At 43.0% G+C, this 22,871-nt stretch overlaps 1 protein-coding gene across 5 annotated transcripts in view; it reads right to left on the minus strand.

The window, feature by feature from the left end:
- The window catches only part of SFMBT2 (Scm like with four mbt domains 2), a 118,043-nt gene that overhangs the window by 49,979 nt on the left and 45,193 nt on the right, over positions 1-22,871 (minus strand). For 4 of the 5 annotated variants that reach the window (XM_058022112.1, XM_058022109.1, XM_058022111.1 and 1 more), the window contains exons 5-7: positions 17,195-17,283; positions 13,864-14,110; positions 8,960-9,057 (exon numbers count right to left, since the gene is read on the minus strand). In XM_058022112.1, coding sequence (XP_057878095.1) covers positions 8,960-9,057; positions 13,864-14,110; positions 17,195-17,283 — 434 coding nt within the window. Of the gene's footprint in view, positions 1-8,959; positions 9,058-13,863; positions 14,111-17,194; positions 17,284-22,871 lie in introns of those variants that run through there. The other variant, XM_058022114.1, reaches the window with a different exon arrangement.

Here is a 22,871-nt window from a genome sequence, read left to right on the forward strand (position 1 = left end):
TAGCTAAATACCAGGGCTACAAATGTAATTTCTGCTAAAAAAATGCCATTTGGCTGTAAATAAACTCAATTTTGTCCATGTCACAAGAGTGGAGCTCAGGTAATTTTACAGTGCACTGGGTAAAGCTGATAGAGCAGGGGGACCTGGCTAAGCTGCTTTGGTCTGTGACACTCAGGGAAGCTGCACTCTCATGGAGCTGGCTGCTTTATCTGTGTCCCCAAAACCAAGGAAGGGCATCACTTTCAGATTGTGACATGTCCATTTTTAGCCCCTTCTGCTCAAGACCAGTGGAGTAATATAATTTTAAACACAGCAGCTTACACAGCGTATGAAAAGAGCAAAAGGCATCTAATTTGCATTTGCATCTAGTTTTCAAATTTCAGGCTTATTTTCAAATATTTTTGGAAGTCAGGGCCCTTTTGGTCCAGGACAGTCAGATGCACACAATTTACAAAACTGCAACTCCATGTAAAATTCAGAACTAAGTCTGAATGCTGAAAAGCTGCAAGGTTGAGAGGCTAATTAGAAACACTGACCACTTAATTAATTACTGACCTGAGCCTCCTTTAACAGTGTGAACTACTCTTGCCTTCAGTCCCATCTCTCCTGGTTTACCCCAATAAAGGACACAGAGGAGCAGGCCCCATCTGGTATAACTGGGAACATATTAGTTGATTTGGTTTTTATTTTTGAAGAAATCACTTCCCCTCCATCTTTTCTCTCTAATTTCTCCAAGAAACTGGCTGTTCCTAATAGCCTAATTTTAATCACAAAGCTCACGTGTGGGAACCAGTCACAAACACAGTAATAGCAGTGCTTAAACTGCCTCCACAGGAATCTGGCATTTGTTTTTTTAATTGAGAAAAAAAAAAAAAAGAGAAAATAAAGAAAGCAACGCTACCCAATGCACCCTCTGTGTTATTTGCAGATGAATCAGTCTTGTTTGTGATTCACCAACTTACTCTGCTAAACACAGAGCAATTTTCCCTGAAGGTGCACTCTCTGCAGGGAGACAGAAATCCCTGTAAGACCCAACATGTACAAACTGTCCCCTTGCTCTGACAAGAGCCATCAGAGGAAAACCAAAATGTAGAGATGTGGGGTGGGATGATGAGGAAAGGGCGCTGGGAGGGACATTTTAGAGACACCACAACCCTGAAGCAACGAGAGCCAGCTACAAACTGCACCTACTGAAGAGCCCCTTGAAAATCTGCAGATGCTTCTGCCGAGGATTGCATTTAGCCCTACGGATTTTAAGCTCCTCTTGTTGAATAAAAAATAGTTACCATAGAAACAGCAACATTGCAGAGTAGCCGGTCGAAATCCAAGCACACCTTCTCCGTACGGCTCGGGCCAAGGCAGATGGCATTAGGGCAAAGATCCCCTCCCACACAGCGCCTGCTTGGCTCTGCCTGGCCACTGGAAGCATGGGCAGAGGTAAATGAGATGGATATTCATCCACTTGGGGTTTTTTTGGTGTGTTTGTGTCCTAGGGTGATGTTATGATGCTTGTATCCCCATTCGTGTGTTCTGTTTATGCCGGATATAATGTTCTGTGCCTTCAAGACTGGCTCTGAAGAATGAGAGTTTTGTTTTGGTTTTGCTATCAGCTGCTCCCCCATGGCTGGTGGGACACAGAGATGGGGCAGTACATAGTGCTGCTTTTGCTTTTTGCTTCTGCTCATTAGCTAGTTTACCTAAGCAGTCCAAATTTTTGCCTGGACTGTTTCTTCTTTCCCTTTTTTTGGATCTACTCAAACCTGCTCCAGACTGGGACCTGGGAACACGGAGAGTTTGCACCCTGTGGCCTAGTGGGGCCTACTCTGGGCAGCAGCTGCCCCAGTGCCAGAGGGACTGATAACAGAGCGACCACCCCCAGGAAAGCGACTTTCTGATTTTGTCATCCTTTTCAGAGTGCTGTCACCCAATATTGTTCATTTTGTGTGCTGGGGGTGGGGTGCTGTGCCTGTTAAATAAACAGGTTCTTCGCACTTCTCTCTCAGAATCCTTCCCAAACCAGTTGAGGGCAGGGGCCCTGTGGGTTTGATTTCTGGAGGGGCCCCTTTGGAGGTTTTTGCCCAAATTTTTCCAAAACCAGGAACAGTTTGGTTTGGGTTTTTTAGCATCTCAGAGCCACAGTGCTTCACAAGCGTTGGTGACACCCAGTTGTGTTACACACCCAGGTCCCCTTTCATGGAGGGTAAAGTCACACAGAAAGGGTGGCACAGGTGGGAACAGCTCCTTGAGTGCTCAGAGTGAAACCTGCAGTGTCTCTGCTCACACCCCCTCAACACACAGCCCCTCAACTGTGAGCACAGACTCAGGCTGCCTGCAGTAACATCATGGCAGGAATCATTACTGAGAAATCAACAGGAATTTGTGAGAGCAGAAGGGATCAGGAGCCCATTCAATGCACACTGTGAGCTGCAACCACCTTGGAAAACAGCTACGGACCACAGCTGCTTTTGCTTTCTTGGAGGACATTAATGCACCTTTAGATCATACAATTGTAGACTCATGGAATGGTTTGGGTTGTAAGAAACAGTAATGGTCACCTTATTCCAAAGCCTCTGCCATGAACAGGGACACCTTCCACTGTCCCAAGTTGTTCCAAGCCCCATCACACCTGGCCTTGGACACTTCCATGGATGGGGCAGCTATAACTTCTGGGAAACCCGTGCCAGGATCTCACCAGCTCTCTATTATGAAGAATTAATTTCTTGCTAATATCTAACCTAAACCTTCCCTTTTTCAGTTTTAAGCCCTATCACTACATGCCCTCACAAAATGCCCTAAAATGGGTGGCTTCTAGGTATCACCACCCTATACATGGCAGCAGATGCTGCTGCAGGTGCACATCAGCCCCTCTCAGTGGAAAACACTGCCCAGGGTTATGGAAGGCAGGAGCTAAGGATGTCACCAACTCCCTCACACCAAGGCTAGATGCAGTGATTGAACTAAACCAGGCTCTTTTGCTGACCTCTCCCCATCCTGAGAGATCCCCACTGAAGAAAACTACATATGCCAGAGGATGAGGAAGGTTGAGGGACCTGGTTCTCACTCATCCCATCTGCTTGGCTTGAACTGCCTCTAGCATTTCCCTCCCAACCCTGACTTTCATATGGTGCTGCCAAACAGACCCTGGGGGCATCTCAGACAGGGCTTGGCTTCTCCCACCTCCCAGGACTGCTCTCCCAACACAAATCCCTGCTCAGCCTTGGACAGTCAGGAGGGAGCTGGAGAGGGTTAGAGCTGTTCACTGCTCACAGAGGTAGCACCAGGCTGCATCTCACCCTCTTGACTCCCTCTGTGGTGTCCCATGGTTCTTACAGAGATAAGTGCTGAGGCAGGAGTGGATAAAAACACAGCAGAACAACAGAGGGATTGGGAAGCCACGTGTCCTGGATTGCCAAGCAAATTGTCTTCTATCTGCCATCTGGATGCAAGTTGTCTTCTGTTCAGTGGGCAGTTTTCCTTATCTCTTCCACAACCACTCCTCCCCACTGCATGACTGATAAGAACTACAGCATCCCATTGGGAGATGGGAGCCCAGAGGGAGGAGCCAAGCATTCCTACCTGGATATAATCTGGAGATTCTGGAACACCAGCACAGCTTCTCCACTGGATTCCCCAGAGGAACAGCAGCTGCCTCTCCCACTGGATCTTCAGAGGAAGAGACTGCACCTTTCTACAGGATCCCTGCTCCAGCAGAACCACCCCTGACACTGCAGGAGGACAGAGCCACAATTCCAATGGGACTGACCCTGACCCACAGGGTGTCAGGTTGGGTTCTGACTCTGTCAGTGTTGTTTTGGTTTACTGCATTGTTTATTTTATCTTTTTACTTTCTTCCCTAATAAAAAACTGTTATTCCTGCTCCCATATTTTTGCCTGAGAGCCCCTTAATTTCAAATTTATAACAATTCAGAGGGAGGGGGTTTACATTTTCCATTTCAGGGGAGGCTCCTGCCTTCCTCAGCAGACACCTGGCTTTCCAAACCAAGACCCCATGGACGTGTCCCAGCCAGGCAAGCAGCAGCCATGGAAAAGGGCTGGAGAGCCCACAGATGAGGCAGAACAGATGGAGTATAAATAATCTGGCAGCCTGCAGACAACTCGTGGGTTATTAAAGCACAGCGTGCCGAGCCAGGGCCAGCCAGGCCAGCAGGGCATGAAGGAGCTCGGGACTGGGGCTTGGCTTCCAAGGGAGACCAAAGGCATAATCCTTTCAAACTGCTGCAGCAGCACGTGCCCATCCACTGAGGGGAATGAAGACACAAAAACCCTGTTGGGCTTCAAGGCTACTCATGCAGCCAGGTCAGGATTGTCCATGAGTGAAAATCCTATGAGTTTCTCTAATTTCAACTCTTCCAGTACAGAAAACACTCTGAAACACCCACAATGTTTACTAAATTCTGAGAGATATTGTTTTCTGTGGTATTTTCTGCAGTCCTCCATGGCAGGAAGAGTGAATCTGACTCCATGTTCTCAGAAGGCTAACTTATTATTTTATGGTATTATATTAAAGAATACTATACTAAAACTGTACTAAAGAATAGAGAAAGAATACTTACAGAAGGCTACAAAGAATGATAATGAATCTCATGATTCTCTCTCCAGAGTCTGACACAGCCTGACCCTGACTGGTCATTAAGTTAAAATAATTCACATGAAACCAATCAAACAACCACCTGTTGGATAAACAATCTCCAAACCACATTCCAAAGCAGCAAAACACAGGAGAAGCAAATGAGATAATATTGTTTTCCTTTTTCTCTGAGGCCTCTCAGCTTCCCAGGAGAAGAATCCTGGGCAAAGAGGATTTTTCAGAATATATGATGTGACAGTTTTCTTTAAAAAAAAAAAAAATCAATGTCTTGGAGAAAATGTTCCTCTTACTCTCACTACTAAAATGCATTGTTCATCCACTGGAAAAAACTATTTATTTTTTTTTGTTGGAAGGAGTCCTGTTCAATATTTGTTGACAGGCTTGTGAGTGTAGAGCTAGAAGCATCACTCTGTCCTGAATTTCAGGAACAGCTCTTGCCTGGGTGGTGGATGGTCCCTCCATCTGTCTCTTTAAGAGAGATCTGTCCCAACTGATTCCTTCCATGTCACTAGTTTTAGTATTAATTAATACTTTTAACTGGTAACAGGAGACATCCAGAAGCTCCAGTCAGAAACAGGAGAACACCGGGCTGGGTATAATAAAGAAGGGTTTTTGCTAGAGAGATTTAGAGCTGGAAAGAACAAACAACTTCAGGAAAGGAGGAATGGGACCAAAGGCTATAAAGCAGGAACTTCCACCTGTATTAGGTATCTAACACCTCTCTCTCTCCTAGGTGCTCTCCAAGCAGTTTATCAGGATGTGGTTTAGGGATGTGGCTGATAACAGCTCCATCCAAGCCAGGCATCAGGATTCACTTCACAGGAATTTGGAACAGGATACCAATGTGCAAAATCCATGGAAAGATGACGAGCACCCCAAATCCTGGGTAGGATTCAGCTGCCCAAACAGGTGAGGTGAGGATCCATGAGATCTGCATGGCACCCAAAGATCTGGCACAGGAGACTGGAGAAAGCAGAATGAGAGTCAGAGAGGATATCCAGGATCTCCTGTCTGCCTCTCTCCAGGAAATGAAACCCATTCACCTTACACAAGCTGCTGGGCTGTAACTCTGCAATTTGCACTGGTTTGTAGTATTAGGGCTGTGTTTGGAGCATGGCCCCCTCTTAGAGAGCACCAGCAATGCCAGCACTGAAGCAAAACACTGAAATTGTTCCACTTAATTTGCAATCAGGCCCCAGCAACATTTTGACCATTTTTATTCACAGCAAGCCCTGACCATTTTATCAGATGTCACCTGAAGCCCAAGCTATCATTTATGACCTGTACCAAACCAAGTGTGGGAGCATCTCAACAGCACTCTGAAATCAGAGCAGACACAGCAAAGGACACATGTCCTTGGGCTGTGGCCTTTTGGAAGGATTTGTGCTCCTAAGCCATTCAAACATCCTTGAAAACCCTGTCTGTATTTATTTTTCTTCAAGGATCAACATGTTTTCTGAAAGGCAGGGAACGACAAAATAGCAGGTGCATTGCAAAAAGCTTTCGTGAGGAGGAAAATTTATTCCAGGATGTGCAGTTTGCAAAACACTATGTTTAGTAGCTGCATAATAGCAGCATTTTGTGACAGTTAAACATCATGTTCCTTTCTCAAAGGATCCTAAAGCATTTTACAAACACTTCCAACATATGGCCAAGTGTAAAACAGCACCAGGAAAAAAAAGAAAAAAAGAAAATCCTGTTTTCAGCTTTCTCTCCTGATTTTTGCAACCAGCTCATGGGGTCTGGTGTCTTCTCCCTGGATGCCAGGAGGGGATCAGGGCTGTGCTTCTGCAAGGGGTTTTTCGAGCTGCTGCTGAAGACCACCATGTGCCAAGCTCAGCTCTGCCACACTTGTGAGCATTGATAATTCAGGCTCAAACCCATGGTTTTTGAGCTCTCCGGCAGAACCCAACGCTGTGACACCAAACTGAGGAGTGTCACAGCAGCAACGGGCTGACAGACCCCTGAGAGCTGCTGCTCCTCACCCTGCAAACGTGGCCCTGCTCTGCCAGTGCCACCTCCTGGGGACAGCTGGATGGCACCACGGTGACATTTCCCTCACTCAGGCAGTGCTTTAAGGACAACATGGATTTAACTCACAATCCAGCCCAGGGGACGTGCTCATGGAGAGCAAGCACACACCTCCACCCTGCTCAGCCAGGGAATTCTGCAGGGAAATGTGGAAGAAACAGAATGTAACTGCTCAGTGTGCAGTCACCATGTCTGTCTGCCAAAGTAGACACTTTCAGCTTTCCAGAAGATCTCTAAGAGTTGCCAGCTGTCAAACCTTGTGTTTTTTATCTCATCTAACAAACAGCTACAATATCAAGGAGCCCCAGGCACGGTGTAGCGACACTACTTCTGTGCTGGGTTTGTAAATAAACTTAAAAAACTAAAATTAGAAGGAAGTTATAAAAGACACCTTTGGATACAACACTGTTTGCTGGGATCTGGGATTCTGCTTGAAGGTCCCACAGATGATCCTTGGCTTTCTTTGCAAGATCTGTTGAGTTTACTCCCAAGTCTCCTAAACCCTTAACTCATGTTTAAGTCATTACCAGAGAAGACCTGCTCACAGGCACAGATGACATCTTGTCTTTTTCTCCTTAATTAAGATGTACAAAATGGGGTTGATTCACCCCAAATGGGCAGAATAAAGTGATGCCCACACACAGAAAATCTATTCAGTCTCCTGCCTTCCTAGCAATAAAATCTGAATTCTGTTCATCTTGTGCTCACCTTCCACATTATGATAAACAGAGAAATCCGACTGACCTAATCATGGACCCAAAGATTTTTGCCACATTTGGCCCCAAAGTAACTCTACTCTTGGGCCATTCAAGCATTCCAAGCACTGTCTTCTAAGGTGAACATCTTTGCAAGTTCCAAAGCTCCAAGCACACAGCACAGCAACTGGGATTTTATGAATTCAAATGTATGACCTGCATGCAATAATTAAAATAAGTGGGTATAAGTCTGGCACACTGGGAAGAGGCAGCAACACAGCTGTTAGTCATAAACTTTTTTTTTTAAAAAGGATGTTTCATGAGCCTCATCAGAAACATTCTTCACTCTTTCACACAGACAGGAACAAAATTTACACATTAGAAATTCCCTTCTGTGATTTAATCCCTGCCCCACACAAAGCATTTCTGATCTTGAAGCTGCCAATGCAAACTTTTAATAGAGTTGGCAGATGGAAGCCTTGGATGAGATAAATGGCAGAGACCCAGAACTCTGTGCACTTCACTTCCAACCCAGCACAGGGCTCCTCAAACCCACATCTGTGCCCAAGGCCAACTCCAATCTTCCCTCTTCTCCCAGCCAATGAGCCTGGGCTATTAGCAAAGTGTCCCCTAATTAATGTGGCTAATTTGAGTGCATCCCAGCTGGGTGAGGAGCCTGGATTCCTCATGGAATCCAGGGAGGGTGAAGGTGGCACTGGGGTTTTGTGGCAGCCAGAATGGGGACATGGTAAGAGATTTATTCCAGTAACAGAACCATCAAATTGTTTCAGTTAGAAAAGCCCTCCAAGATCCAAATCCAGCACTGCCAAGGGCACCACCAAGTGCCACATCCACACAGGAACTGCACCAATTCCAGGGATGTTTTGGAGCATCCCAGTGCAGTGCTGCTGAAGGACCAGAGGGTCCCCAGGCTGGTGGTGTCCCCAAGCAGGAGGTGACAGCAGAGCCATGGGGGCACTGCTGTCCTCCCACACCCCTCCCTGGGCATCCCCTCACTGCCCATCCCACCCCAGCCAGGATGGAACTGCTGGAGCCAGGCAGGCACAGCTGTAAATCAGGATTAGCTGGAGCCACCATGGTTCACAGCAGTGCAGATTTACACGGGAAATTAAAGGCAGTGCCTTGGGGCTGAAGCACCAGAGTGAGAATTAAAAAAAAAACTATAAAAAACAAGATGTAGGAACAAAATAATCTCTCACTTCTACTACAGGTCTCTGAAGGAGGTTTCTCTACCTTGTGGCTTGTGATCAGGTAAAAACTTTGGTGCAAGGCTCACAGAAATCCGTCCAGTTTGTGTCAACTTCTATAGTCACAGCCTTACTATTTCACAGTTATGTATGATGTCTTTGCAGAGATTTAACATAGTAAGACACAGGAAAATAACTGGAGAAATCCCTGCTGGTCACCCCCAGCCCCCAGAAAACACCAACTAAGAAATAAGTCCACACATAAAAAGTATTTTATACAAACATCCAACTTGTGACCTTCCACGGTTATGTATTATAGCAAAGGCCTTTCCAGAGAAAGTTTAACGTTAGCTACTAAACATGGCATGATATTTATTCATCACAGGTTTCACAAGCAAAGGAAAAATATCTTTTACCTTGAACACTTCCATTGGAAGAGGAAAATTTGCTGCATCATTAAGGGATTTTTCCAGAGCGCATTTCCACTCAGTTATAGTCTTCAGAGAATAGATATCTAAAGGGATGACAATAACAAAAAGAAAAAAAAAAGAACAACAAAACCAAGAGGTGACTGTTTGGAGATCAAACATTTTTGGAAGACTAAAGTTCTTAAATCATATGAATGGACAGAGCAAGTGAAATGAACAGTGTCTACATTCCAAGCTGTGCAGCATGGATAAATCCAACACAAAAGCAGCTAGCAGGGGCACACTGGATAAAGACTGTGTTTTATAACCTGGAGTAAAACCCAGAAAAATCACATCCTTCAAATTATTCTGCTGAAGGAATGAGAATCATATTATCTCATTACTTGAAAATAGTGAAAAAACTCATTTTCATTTCTCAAAATACCTGATGTTTCCTAGTTTGAGGAGCCTCAGGTCTTCAAGCAATATTAGTCATATTTGAACAAAACAATTATTATCATTATTAAGACACCTGTTCATCAGAAAGTGTTTAGGGTTTGGGGTTTTTTTTTTTAATTGCAAGGTTGGGTGGGTGTGGGAAGAAACATTTCAGGTAAATCCCGACCCAGACATATTTTTTGGTATCACACTCAAACCAGAGCATCACAGCAGAGCAAGCACTTACACTTATGCATTTTCATCATTATACTTTTAGGGAACATCTTTGTGCAGCTTCACATTGCTTGCAGTGAGTTTCTTTACACAGGTTTAATATTATTAAATCATGATATTAACAAGCCCTTTATGGTTCAGTGCAGTGAAATGCCTATGAATCATCAAAGGGAACAATGTAGGAACAATGCTGTGATGGGGAACATTATATTGGATTTACTCCTGCCCTAGAAAACACATTGTTATCTTGCACGTAACAAGTTATTGCAGAACATTCATATCAAGGCCTCAAAGAAAGAAGATAGGTAGATAGATTGCAACAATTATTAAAATGGAAATGAACACATGCTCAGTAATAAACTCGAGCCTTGATACAGAGTGAGGAGTGTGGAGCTTTTCTTTGGCCAGGCTGGCTCCCCTCATTCACATCAAGGTTCAATTTGGCCCAATTTGCATTTAAATCCTGTACATCTAATAACCACATATATTTACTAGCTGGCAGAAGATTTACCGCTGTATCTTACAGTTCTGAAAGAGGGAATAAAAAATACGTGCAAAAAAAAAAAAAAGGAATTGGCAAGCACTGTTTCCACCTAGCACTGATGCTACAAGAGAATTTTATGCTCTGAACTCAACAGATTTAAGACCTTATCAAAGCAGGATTTGCAGAATCACTCACTGAAGTGGATGTATTTATACTTCCACTATATCAAATCTCACTACTTCAGAAAAGACATCAAGGATATGCATATGAATTTAAACACACTTGAAGGGGACTGTTAACCTTTCAGGGCAGCATTTTTAATTCCTCAGCTGTCTGGTTATTAATGGGAACACAGATTTCAAGTCTTTGTTTACAATGTGTGCAGTGGGCACAAGTGTTAAGAAGTGCACTCTTTATCTAATTGTTCATTATTTTATAGTTTTGTTGCCCCACTTCTCCCTTGCCTGCAGGAATTTTGATCAGCATCAAGTGCAGGGAGGGGGATGACTCACCTTGTTTCTTTCTTTTTTGGTTTAATTTACAGGGAAATACTTAACACAACATGATTTTGCCCCATGCTGCAGCCAGCCTGTTGTTTCAGGTCTGAGTTCAGAAAAACTCTGCCTGATGCTTCCCTCAGAAGAGAAACAGACCCTCATTTTCTGTTGTGATGCTAGTGAAACACAGGAAAGTGGAAATTGCCATTTTGGGCAACTCTGGCCAAGTTTTGGGCAACTTTGGCCAAAATCAGTGAAAACAAGCAGCAACTTCTCTGGGCAGTGTCAACAAAATTCAAGATACAGAGGCACCTCCAGTGGTTTCAAGGGCCAGCAAGGAATATCAGGTGTACATTTAATTAGTGGCATCTCACTTATGCTGGGCAAGTGTATGGACACTAAATTGCACGGTTAAAAGAGCATAAAGCATTTTATTTAAGTGTCAGGGCTCCAAGTAATTGAACAAAGTGTACTGTGTCAATTTGTATTAGGGTTCACAAGCAGTGAGCAATTAAAATGACTGGCAATTTGGCTTTAAATAGAAAGTGGCATAAACCAGGATGATCTTGTCCTGCATAAACCGCTGAGCTCAGGCCATCAGTGGCTCTGTGTCAAGCAGCCTGTGCCAATTTGCACTAGCAAGGAGGTTTATTCCAGACTCAGATATACATCTGAAGGGAAAAATAAGCTATAACCCCTTGGCTTCAGTTAAATGGGCTTGTGAGATATACAGAGTTGTTTGAAGGAGACAGCTGAGATGCTGTTTCATAGACTCACTGAATGGTCTGGGGTGGAAGGGACCTTAAACATCATCGAGTTCCGATCCCCAGAGGACCCTCTTTCACATTAAGTGGTGTTAGGATGTGGGTGGCTTCAGGAAAAAGACCCCTCCATCCAAAATATTGTTTGGGTCCATAGGATCTCCCTTATCTGAGATGCTCTGCATCCTGAAAGACTGACCTGGAAACCTGGCAGGTGCCAGAGGTGGATCAACAGGGTAAAGTCACAACCCAGACACAGAGGGAAGTAAAGCCCAGGGTGGATATGTAGAATCCTAGTTGAGGGTAGGCAAAGCACTGTCACAAGCTGCAGAAGGGATGTATAAAAACATCCTTGTTTGATAGCAAGGGGACACACAGCCTGATTTGGGAGCAGCTGCATGTCCTCAGCATCTCCTCAGAAGAGATTCAGAACAGATTTGATTCACAGTCCAAGGCTGCTCCCTTTCCCAATCAAGGAGTCACCTTAACTGGCTTCAGATGTTCAAAATTTAGGACAACCAGGTGTGTCTTCATTGGTTTCAACCCCCATGAGTGCAAAAAATAGGCTTAAAGAGATGTCATTTTACCTATGTTAGGTGTGTCTTAGCATCCTCTTTTCCCTACCATTGTAAAGAGCAAGAGACTTCTCATGCAGAACTGTCTTTTGATGCCTGCCCCATGGCAGGTGAATCTAATCCCTGATGAGTAAAAAACAAAGTGCTGCCCACATGATCTCTCCTTGAGAAGGTCCACACTAGGTCTTTCACACAACACACATCTGCCTAGCCCAAATGCTCTTTCCTAAAGAAATCACATGGGGATGTACAGAGTCTCCAGGCCTCAGGTCCTCAGCAAACTTCATTTTTTGAGTTTATGGTTTAACAGCCTCATCCCTGAGTTTCTTCAGAGCTCTCTGCTGCCAGCACCTCATCCACACAACTCATTACTGCTTCCCTGACTGCTTCAAGATTCCTTCTGCAGAGACTTTAATTTGAAGCAGATCCCATAAGATCAGCCACTTGGGGTTTTTTTCTGTCTTCTTCCTCTCAGTTAATGCCTCATACACTTCATTAATTTATTGTGCCTCATGGACAGGTTGGATGGCTGGACAGGAAGATCTTAACAGGTTTTTTCCAACCTTGATGATTCTGTGACTCCATGTTAGGTGGACATCAAATGACCAGGAGAGGAACAACCAGAATTTCTGGCTCCAGAAACTCCTCAAATTTCCACTCCTGACTGGCAGAGCCTGACAGCTGGGTCACAAGGGGGGATCAATGAAAGACCTCAGGAGAGGATTTGGGCAAAAACAGAAAAGTTCAGACTTGAAGGGTCTTCTCACAGCAAAATCCTACAAGGCTCAACTTTAGGAGATATAAAGTAATGAAGACCTATTTAAGTGAGGAAGAAGATGTGAGCATTGAGTCTATTAATAACAGTGTTGACTAAAAAGTGAATGACCAGAGAAATGAAAGGAGAGGAAACAGCTATCAGGTGAAAACAGATAAGAACAAGAGACAGAAATTTTAAAAGTTAAATCAAGGAGAGGGGAAAAGAAAAGTAAACTCCAGCAAATAAAGAGTCCAGTAACAAGTTTAGAGAAATACAACTGAAAAAAAATGAAAATAAAGGCATGAGGGGTGGGGAATCTATAGAGAAGGATGCACAACTGGATAAAAGGAAGAGCAGAAAGCAAATGGAATGAACAAAGAGGAAGCACAAATCTCCTCTGGGCCATTTCTATATTCCCCAAACCTATACAGGCCAAGAGGGTTCAGAGATAGTCAATGAAAAAATTGTTTCTCTGTAACACAAAGACTCTGTAAAATAACAGTGGGTGATATTCATGCTCTCCAGCACTCACATCTAATTTAGAAGTGATGGGTAACACTGATTCCTACCTACCAGAGAAGAAAAACACACACTTGCAAAAAGCACTCGGGACCCAAGTCCCAGACAAACTTGTGAAAACAAGAACTGAACATGTCAGGGTCAACTCTTCTCATTAGGTGTGAGGGACAGAAGCCACAGCAGAAACACCTTCCCAGAGGAGAGCAACTTTCATGGAAAAACTTACACCCACAGCACAAGGAAAAGGAGGCACAGACCTGGATGCACTTAACCTACACAGGAGAATGTGGATCAATCTGTGATCCCAGACTGCCTTAACTGCAGCCCCAATCCCTTTCCATTCCAGCTGGTTTGAACACTAAACTCAACCCTAAAGACTTCCAAACCCTAGAGACACTTCATCTCCAAGCTGTAATCTCCTGATGTCATACAGTCTGACAGACTTGCAAAGATTTCAAATGAATTTATTTAATAAACAATACAGTCTACAGCACCCACTCTGAACCCAAATTAGATGAATCTCACCTCCCATTTGTGCCCCAACCAGAAACTACTGACAAAGCAATGTGAATGCTGGAAAAGGACAAAGCATCTCAAAACATCAGTGAACACCACAGAGGGAGACAATATTTCTAGGAGGTTCCTTACCTGCAGGTGGGTCCATTCTGTATTTATTCTCTTGACACCAACCCACTGGTCGAAGTCTGCAATCCAAGTAAAACAACCACTGGTCATAGGATTCAGTCTCCTCCAATCCCACATAGCGAAGGCGTAATCTTCCTCCAACATTTTCAACCACACTAACCATCCAGTACTGAAAGGGATTCTGGGAATCCTGCAGCTCTATTAAGGAATCAACTGTAATGAGGTCTACAGGGTTTTTTCCTCGCAGAGGCTGTTTGAATAGAAGCAAAACTCCTTATTTTAAACTTTATTTGAAGACTTCTCAAGGAAACAGATGACAGCAGAAGATTATTTTTGTTTTTCACACCATCATCCAAGCGATCAGCAAACAGTCTGTTCTTCTTCTATTTTACCCAATGTCTTCCAAGTGCAAATTCAGAAGTAAAACAGAAAACAACAGTTGTGCTAATTTCTCAAGCGACATCATCAACAACAACAACAACAAAAAAAGAATAATAAAGGTGGAACAGCTTGTAAGGCCTATCCATTTAGGAGGCTCCTGTACTACTCAAAGCCCAGTTGTATTGAAGGATTTAAAACAAATTATCATTGATTGCAGCTGACAAGAACCAACCACAGGACCGGACCCTAATATTTACCTAGAAGGTGACTACTTTGTGCATGACCCAGAAATTTCACTCTGTGTACTGATCTCTTTCACCAAAGATCAGCTTTATCTTATTCCTACTGGCATGGAGAGCAAATTATCCCCCCCAGCCACAGATGCAGGAGGCTGTGGGGGTTATTCCAAAGCTCAAAGCCCACAGCAGGTTTGGAGCCAAGCCCAAGGCACACAGGATTTGCTGGGTCAAGCCACCATGCCCAAGAAATCCCAGTGACTGAGGTTATTTGCTTCCACATGGTTATTTTATTTTCTGGGATCCCAGTTTTGCAGCATTTTACACATGTGTGTAACTTTCCATCTGCAAGCACAGGCATTAAAAAACAATGAGATGCTCTGCAGAACAACCCCTCTGGGGCTCAGTGGTTTTATTTTGTGGCTGTGAGCATCTCTGTGTTCTCAAGCTTTAACATAGTGGTTAAGATTTCTTATTCTTTTATTAAATACAAGTTTGAATTCTCATGCAATGTCTCAGTTCCGGGGTTTTAAGAGCAGCATTAAAATGACCCCAAGACTTGGAAGCATTGGTCCCCAAAGGAGGTGCTCAGCAAAGGCAAAATACATTAAAAACAAAGACTTTTTTTTTTTCCTGTGTGTTTGTCCCACTTTTACTTAATTAAAATTATAAAAATCTCACATTACTTTTTAAAATATTAATTCTGTAAATCAAGAGTCAGTCCAGGATGGTTCTTTCTAATAGTGGCTACAAAACAGAACAAGGAGAATGCCTTATTTTTCAAAAAGTTATTTTTCCTTCTGAATATTGAAAATATTGAAATTTTGAGATGCAATCGATTTTCGTATGTCTCTCTTAATCCAAAGAAGCAGGCAAGAGCATGAGAATATGGTAAAAAATGCAATTAAAATTAACAAAAAGCTTATCACATGTACAACTTTAAACAAATTTATGATTAACAGATATTTCTCAGAACAATATATTTGCCATAATAAGCTACTTTTCTACAGTGCAAGCTGCAAGCATCTGTATAATCTCTTCAAATATTATTTCATGGCAAAATGCAGTGTCAGAATTTAATAATACAACAGAAATCCACTTTAATGTGGATTTTTTCCCCTCTCATACAACTGCTTGCAACCAAATATTCTTTAATATGAAAGGATGGTGTAATGATTTAACTTATTATAATAAATCCCTGGCTGTATCAAAGTGAATATTGCTTCCCTGATTTGTGTGCTAAATTTTAAGCCAATGGGCTGTCACTTACCCCATGAGAACTGAATGGCTAGGATTAATAATCAGCTTGCATGAAATATTAACATTTACCATCATGCAAGAACCCTTCACATGCATAGCTGGCACGTAAAAATTAAAAAAAAAAAGGATTTAAAAAGTAGCACTACATAGTGATTTAACAGCCTAACAACAATCTGCAGCACTCATGAACAGCAAATCTGTCAACAGGGGCCAACATACATTGCAGGACACAGACAGCACTGAGCACATAAAACACCAGGAAAGGGTCAGAAACTGCTTCAAGCCAACTCAGTGTTTTCTCTCTCTGCTTTTCTGCCTGCAGAAAGGGGAGGTTTGGCACCAACACCAGAGATGGGGGCTGGGCACCACCAGATTTCTGCATGTGGTAGTCGAGGAATGGGGATGCAGCAGGATGTGGATTGTCTGGGGTCTGCAAGGCTGTTCTTCACTCAGACTGGGGGGGAAAAGACCCTAATGGTATGATATTAATTATCGCTGCCAGGTCCATCCATACTGCTTGGGCACGTGGAAAAAGGATGCAGCTGTGGATGGTGGAAGTGAGCAGGGACAAAATGACCAAAAATGGTGCCTGGATGGACACTGGCTTCCCACAAGCCAAATGAGCACTTTCACAAATTCCTTTGTGGCCTTGCTCTCAGTCTAAACACAGAGGGACAAAGAATGAGGGGCTCCTGCAGGACCATCTGTCTCCTCTCCAAAGCACCCACAGCAGAGCAGGGCAGGCCCTGATGCAAAAGTGGTTTCAAGGTGAAGCTGTGGGATTTTTGTCCAGGATCTGAGGCTGTCCCAAGTGCAAGCCACCCCTTGGATTTGCTGCAGACTGGGCTCTGGGAGCATCTAAAAAAAGAACCCTTCTGCTCTTCTGAGGCCACCTCACCTAACAACTTCCCCGCTAAATGTGACTGCTGGATTTAGGTGGAGGGAATGGCCTTGAGGGAGCACTTCCCATATAAAGATAAACCTGACAATGCTCCCCATCAACCTGGCAAACCCCCTCTCCAAGCTGTGCCACAGAGTCACAGAATGGTCTGGGTTGGAAGGGACCTTAAAGATCACCAAGTTCCAACCCCATGCCATGGGGCAGGGACACCTTCCACTAACCAGATTGCTCCCAGCCCCATCCAATCTGGCTCTGAACACTTCCAGGGATGGGGCAGGGATGGATTGGCAGCTCAGGTCACCAGTCTGATGGATCTATTGGGGCACTGAAGGGCTGAGCTCCCCCTGTTGTGGATCCCCTCCACACTCTATGCCTTTTCTGAGCACCAATTTTGTAAAGATTGAAAAGGCAAAACTCCCCATGACTGGGGCCAGCAGTCCAGGCACTGCTGCCATGGATTTTGGGGCATGGTCAGGTCCCAGGGGTGGCAGACACAGACACTGCAAGCACACAGTGAGGAGGAGGAGGAGGAGGAGGAATGCAATCTAATACATACACCTTCCAGCAAATTGGCAGGGGCCGTCCTGGCGCCGGTCAGATCCTGGATGAGGAACTCTGTCCAGTCCATGTATTTCTCCTTGATTGCTGGGGAAGAGAAGGGAAGGGAAGAAAAGAAATGCTTAGCACAGCAGACTGCAGTGACTTGCCATGTGTGTGTCACACAGTGGACCTGGTGTATTTATTAAGAAATTATTCATTATTAGAGGGATGAGGCCCTGGCACAGGATGCCCAGAGAAGCTGTGGCTGCCCCATCCCTGAAGTGTCCAAGGCCAGGTTGGACAGGGCTTGGAGCAACCTGGGATAGTGGAAGGTGTCCCTGCTCATGACAGGGCATGGAATGAGATGATCTTTCATGTTCCTTCCAACCCAAACCATCCTGTGATTCCATCAGAAACATCACCTCGAGATTTACCAGCTCTAAAGTTTTGGATGCAGCTGCAGTTCAGACAAGGCAGAAAAGCTGGTTTGTTGTCCAGTTCTTTGGGCAACCTGTTCACACAGTTAAATCCTGAAAAAAGGGAAGGTGTTGCTCCACTGTAGCCACTGACAATGATTTACAACATCATGGTTTATCATCCCCATCTCTCCCATTCAGAATTGGCCACTGCCTGTGTAACCACTCGTTTCCTGCTTATCACCTGGGCTCAGATGTGATTTATAAAGTCTCTCTGTATGTTCACTAATGACCTCTGGGAAAAAAAGAAGCTGTACAAACTTTCAATTCCTTGACAGGAGACCAGAAACTGCAGGTGCTTTTCCAACAGAGTAGAAAAATCAACCCTGAGAACATCATATATCAGCTACTGAGTCAATACACCAGCAAGAAGAAAGACTTAAAGTCTTTCCCTTATCAGGAAAAAAAAAAGAATAATTTCTGAGGTAAACACTGTGAACCAGCATCAATTTAGGACGTGTATGCAGTTTTATAAGGTTTGAACTGAAATATATAAATTTTGCCTCTACGATTCACATTCCAGGTCAGTTCTGGTTTAAATCAGTGGACACATGAAGGCAATAATTCAGCAAATCTCAGCTTGACAGACAGAAATGCTTCTTCAAATGTACTGTGCAGTTGCTATCAAAAATCTGGAAATTCGACTTTAATTCTACCTGCCTGTAAATGAGAACTAAATTACATCTGAAACTTTGTTTTCTCTCCAAACTGATCTTACTTATGTGTGAGAGAATCATCAGGAATGCAGTTATGCTGCTAACTCAGAAACAACTACAGAAGGGAAAAATCACAAACATTTGAAAATGTAAACATTTCCTCTGAATAAACAACCAGATATGTTATTTAAAGACCATTACCCCATGGTAATCCACAGGACTGAGCATGGATAAAGACACAAGCCATGCCCAGGGCACCTTGGCTCAACCTCATTTCTGAGCTCTGCTCCTTCCCCAAAAGCCAGTTCTCCCAGCTTGAGCTATACATCCCATTTAGATATCTAAACTCCTTTAAATGTGCATTTAAATGTACTTAAAGTTATCAAACCTTAAATGTACTTAAAATTATCAAACCTTGCACTGCTGGACTTGAGCCTCCATAAAATAGTGTTTGAACTTGCCTGGAACCATTCTAACTCTTTTGCAGCACCAGTTTTGCATGATTTCCAGAAGATTTATAACCTTTGCATTATTTAAGATGAAAGAACAGCCTGAGAAGAAATAGTTTGGATATGACACTTCCTCCCTCAACACTCCTGCTGTGTTGAACTCATCAGTTCCTGTCCACCTACCTCAGGATAAAGAAACCAAGCTGAATTTTGGCACCAGGGAGAGGATGGTGATTGTGGCAATGAATGAGGCTGGGGTCCCTCTAGCTCAGATTCTGCCTCCCCCTGGGCACAGCACTGGGTGCAGCACAGAAAGGTGCAAGTTGAACTCGATTCTGGCTCGTTCCCACCAAGTTGTCAGCCAAATCTCCGAATGCCAGAGCTTCGCTACCGAGGAATGACAAATGTGATAAAAAGCACACACTTTGAACTTTGAAAGCTGGCAGGACTGGGGGGGAGGGAGATGGGGGGAGAATAGGATTTTTCAAAGTTGACAACAGATTAACAGATTTCAGGGGCTTCCACTTCCAGATGCCCAACTGGAGATGTCATAACGATGCCTGATTCACAGATCTGCCTGTCTGTCAGTCTCCCAGTGCCTTTCAGAGAGAGAGGAAAAAAAAATCCCTGTCCTTTTTTAAAAGACTTGCACCTCACAGTTTGACATCTAAATAAGCTCCTCTCCGCATTCAGATCTGGATTAGAGACTTCCAAAGTCCAAAAGTCACAAGGTGACCTCTGTTTTCAGACTAAATAGGCTCAGCTGAAAAAAAAAACCTGAGCTGTTCTCAGTTTCTAGGTGGTTTCAGAACCATCCTTCCCATACAAATCTAATTTCTAGGGTTTTCCTTTATTATGCTTTTGTGGCATAGATAAAACGGCTCTGAAAACCTCTGAGAGACAGGAAATTGCACTGGAAGTTGTAGAAACGGGGATTTGTACCTTCCTCTGTGCCTACAGAGCACAATCAGCCTGCTCACCTTTACAGTTCCAAGTCACCACAGTGCAAATATTAATTTTTAGTAGTAATGAAGTGAATCTGAATGATCACGATAGCTGCAAAAGCCTTTGAGGACCAAGCAAAATGTTAAACAAATATATTCAAACAAGGAAAATCTGCTGGGTAAATGAGAATAGCTGTCAGTGCCATGCATGGGTGCCCAGGCTGAGCATCCCTCTCCAGAAATGCTGCTCCTCTGGAATATCAGACTCCTTCAGCACTGGGGAGTGAAGCAGAGAACTTCCCATCACTCTTTCCCATTTTCCCTCATCATTAGCTACAGGAAAAGGCTCTACAGAACCTCTCCTACTGCTGGACAGGCTGGGAGAATTCTGCTTTTTATTTGCAGCTGGTGGGAAGGGAAGGTGGCCAGGATAAAGAATCCTGCCCCATAGTGACCTAAACTCCACTAGAATTCCTGTTTTCAAAACATTTTCCCCTGCCTTAAATTAATTCAGTGAGTCAGGAGTGGTCCATGGGCTTCAAACACCTGAAAAAGACCCAAAATTTCCCTCCCCAATCCCTGAGGAGCAGCTGTAGGGATGAACCAGTCCCAGACTCAGCGATGGGCTGGTGAAGGGTGAACCACTCCCAACAGACCTCAGTGAAATTATCCACACCTGCAAAAGTAAAAATCAGCAAAAACCTTGCAGCTCACTGCCTCCTTCAATGAAAACAATTATTATTTCAGAGATCACCTTCTAGTGTGTCAAATATTACAGCAAATTCTTCAATAAGAAAAAAGACCTTTCTGACATTAAGACTCAGGCTATAAAACTGAGTGCCCCTTCCACCAAGAAATGGATCATATCCAATATCCCTCAAATTCTTCCCACTTTTCCCTACTCAATTCACCTTGCCCACAACATCTCTGACTCCCATTCCTCTCTCCCCTTCTTACCCACTGCCATTACCTCACTTTTACTCATTTTACTCATTTTCCCAAGCTGTGTCCTGACACTCCAGGCTGCCTTTGGACCTGAGGAGCAGGGGCTGCTGCCAGCTGCTCACTGGCTGATGTATTTAGTATTTATCATCAGGTTTTCCCCATCAAGCCCAGCCTTTTCCCCTTGCTCTGTGTGTGCTGACCATGAAAACCATTCCAAGAGCAGCTGGAAATGCACATCCCATCCCATCCCATCCAATCCCCCTGAACACGTGCCCCAGAGCCAGGACAGCAGCTTCATTCCCTGCAACCCTGTAAATCTCTGTGCCCTGCCTCAGCCTCAGCACATAATGGGTTCAGATTTATCTGCCTCTCTAGAGAAATAAGAGATTAAAAGCACATTCACAGTCCCATGGCAGCACTGAGGCACAGGCACTCCATTCAATGAATATGAGATCCTATTATCACATTAGCAGCTCTTGGGATTTTATCTCGTTTTCTAGTAGTTGCTGTTTTGCTGAGAGTCACTTCTCTCAGGTTTACATGGAAATCCTCATTTTCCTTTTTTTTTTTTTTTTTTTTTCCCCAAGAACAGGACACTGCAAAGTGCAGGAAAAACCCTGAAATCTGAAAAATCGACAAGACAATGGGGAGAAGGTGGTTGGTTTTTTACTTTTCAGGACTGGTTTTTTTCCCCCCAAGGCACCCACTTGATTGGCAAGAACAAGATTCAGGGATCTGAACTGCTGCATTTGGTAAAATACAGCAATGGTTGCATAAATAACTTACAGGCATACAGCACCTAAAAATAAGCTACTCCCTGGAAACACCTCAGCATGCCCCATGGATACATGTGCCCAACAAGCAGTAATATCAAGTTATGCTCATTTGTGTCCATACCTGAAAAAACCCAACAACCCAAAAACAACAAAACACTCTTCACATTTGGATTTCTTTCTTTTTTTTTTTTTAATAACCCAGGATCACCAGCAACCTGTCAACACCTCTGCTGGAAAATCCCCACTGGAACCCATCAACCTCTAAACAGCAGAGTTTTAATTTTCTCATATGTGAAGAACAGCATCTTAAACAGCTTTATAAAATGGTTTAAGATCTTTCAGATTAATCTGCTAAGTGACAACACTCTCAGTGTGGGAACTATTTTTATCATTAAAAAATTTAACTCTTTCCTAGGACTGGAACGAACAAAAATAATTAACAAGGGGAATTATAGCTGGGCAGGACTCAGGCAATTCTTTTGCCTCCATTGTGAAATAAACTAAAATACCAGGATCTCATTAAAAGATTAATTTTCAGTATGTTCAAAATTTAATACAGATATACAAATTAGAAATATATATTATATCCTATATATTTTGAATATATTATGTATATATGTTATATATGTTATGTATATATATTTTATATATTATGTATATATTATATATATAATATATGTTATATTATGTATTTATATATATTATATATATATTTATATATATTATATAAATATATATTATATATATTATATGTATTATATATATTATAATATATATTATATATATTATAATATAGATAATATATTATATATAATATAATTATATATATTATATTATATATATTATAATATATATAATATATATAATATAATATTTTATATATATATATATGAGATACAAGAATCAGATATACACTTAACATACATTAAAATAAAGCTGCTGGTGCCAGAAAGAAATGCCCAGAGCCTGGAGAGAAGGATCACAGATCAGCAGGAGAGCATCTGAAGGGCAACTCAAGGGAATTCCAGCCACTCCATCCAGCAGGGATAGGTGACATTATAGTGGAGATCTGCTACAGGTCACCCACCCAGCAAAACCAAGGCTGGACAGGGATTGGAGCATCCAAAATCCAGTGGAAAATGTCCCTGTCCATGGCAGGGAGGTGGAAAAAGATGTTTTTTAAGGTCCCTTCCAACCCAAACCACTCTGTGACTCTGTGACAAGATATGCAGTTTTTTAAAAGCTAAACAGCATATTGCAAAACCATATAGAAAGCTTACAATATTGACATTTTCTTTTAATTTTAAAGTTGTCACAAATCTGATGCAATATTTATAAGTTACAAAAATATTAACACATAAATGTTGTAGCTATGTTATAAAGGTCTAAATGATGGAGTTGAAATGAGATGTCTTTATATCAAAATAACATAGAATGCTAAAACAAT

The sequence above is a fragment of the Melospiza georgiana genome, chromosome 4, assembly GCF_028018845.1.
Source record: "Melospiza georgiana isolate bMelGeo1 chromosome 4, bMelGeo1.pri, whole genome shotgun sequence".
NCBI lineage: Eukaryota > Metazoa > Chordata > Aves > Passeriformes > Passerellidae > Melospiza > Melospiza georgiana.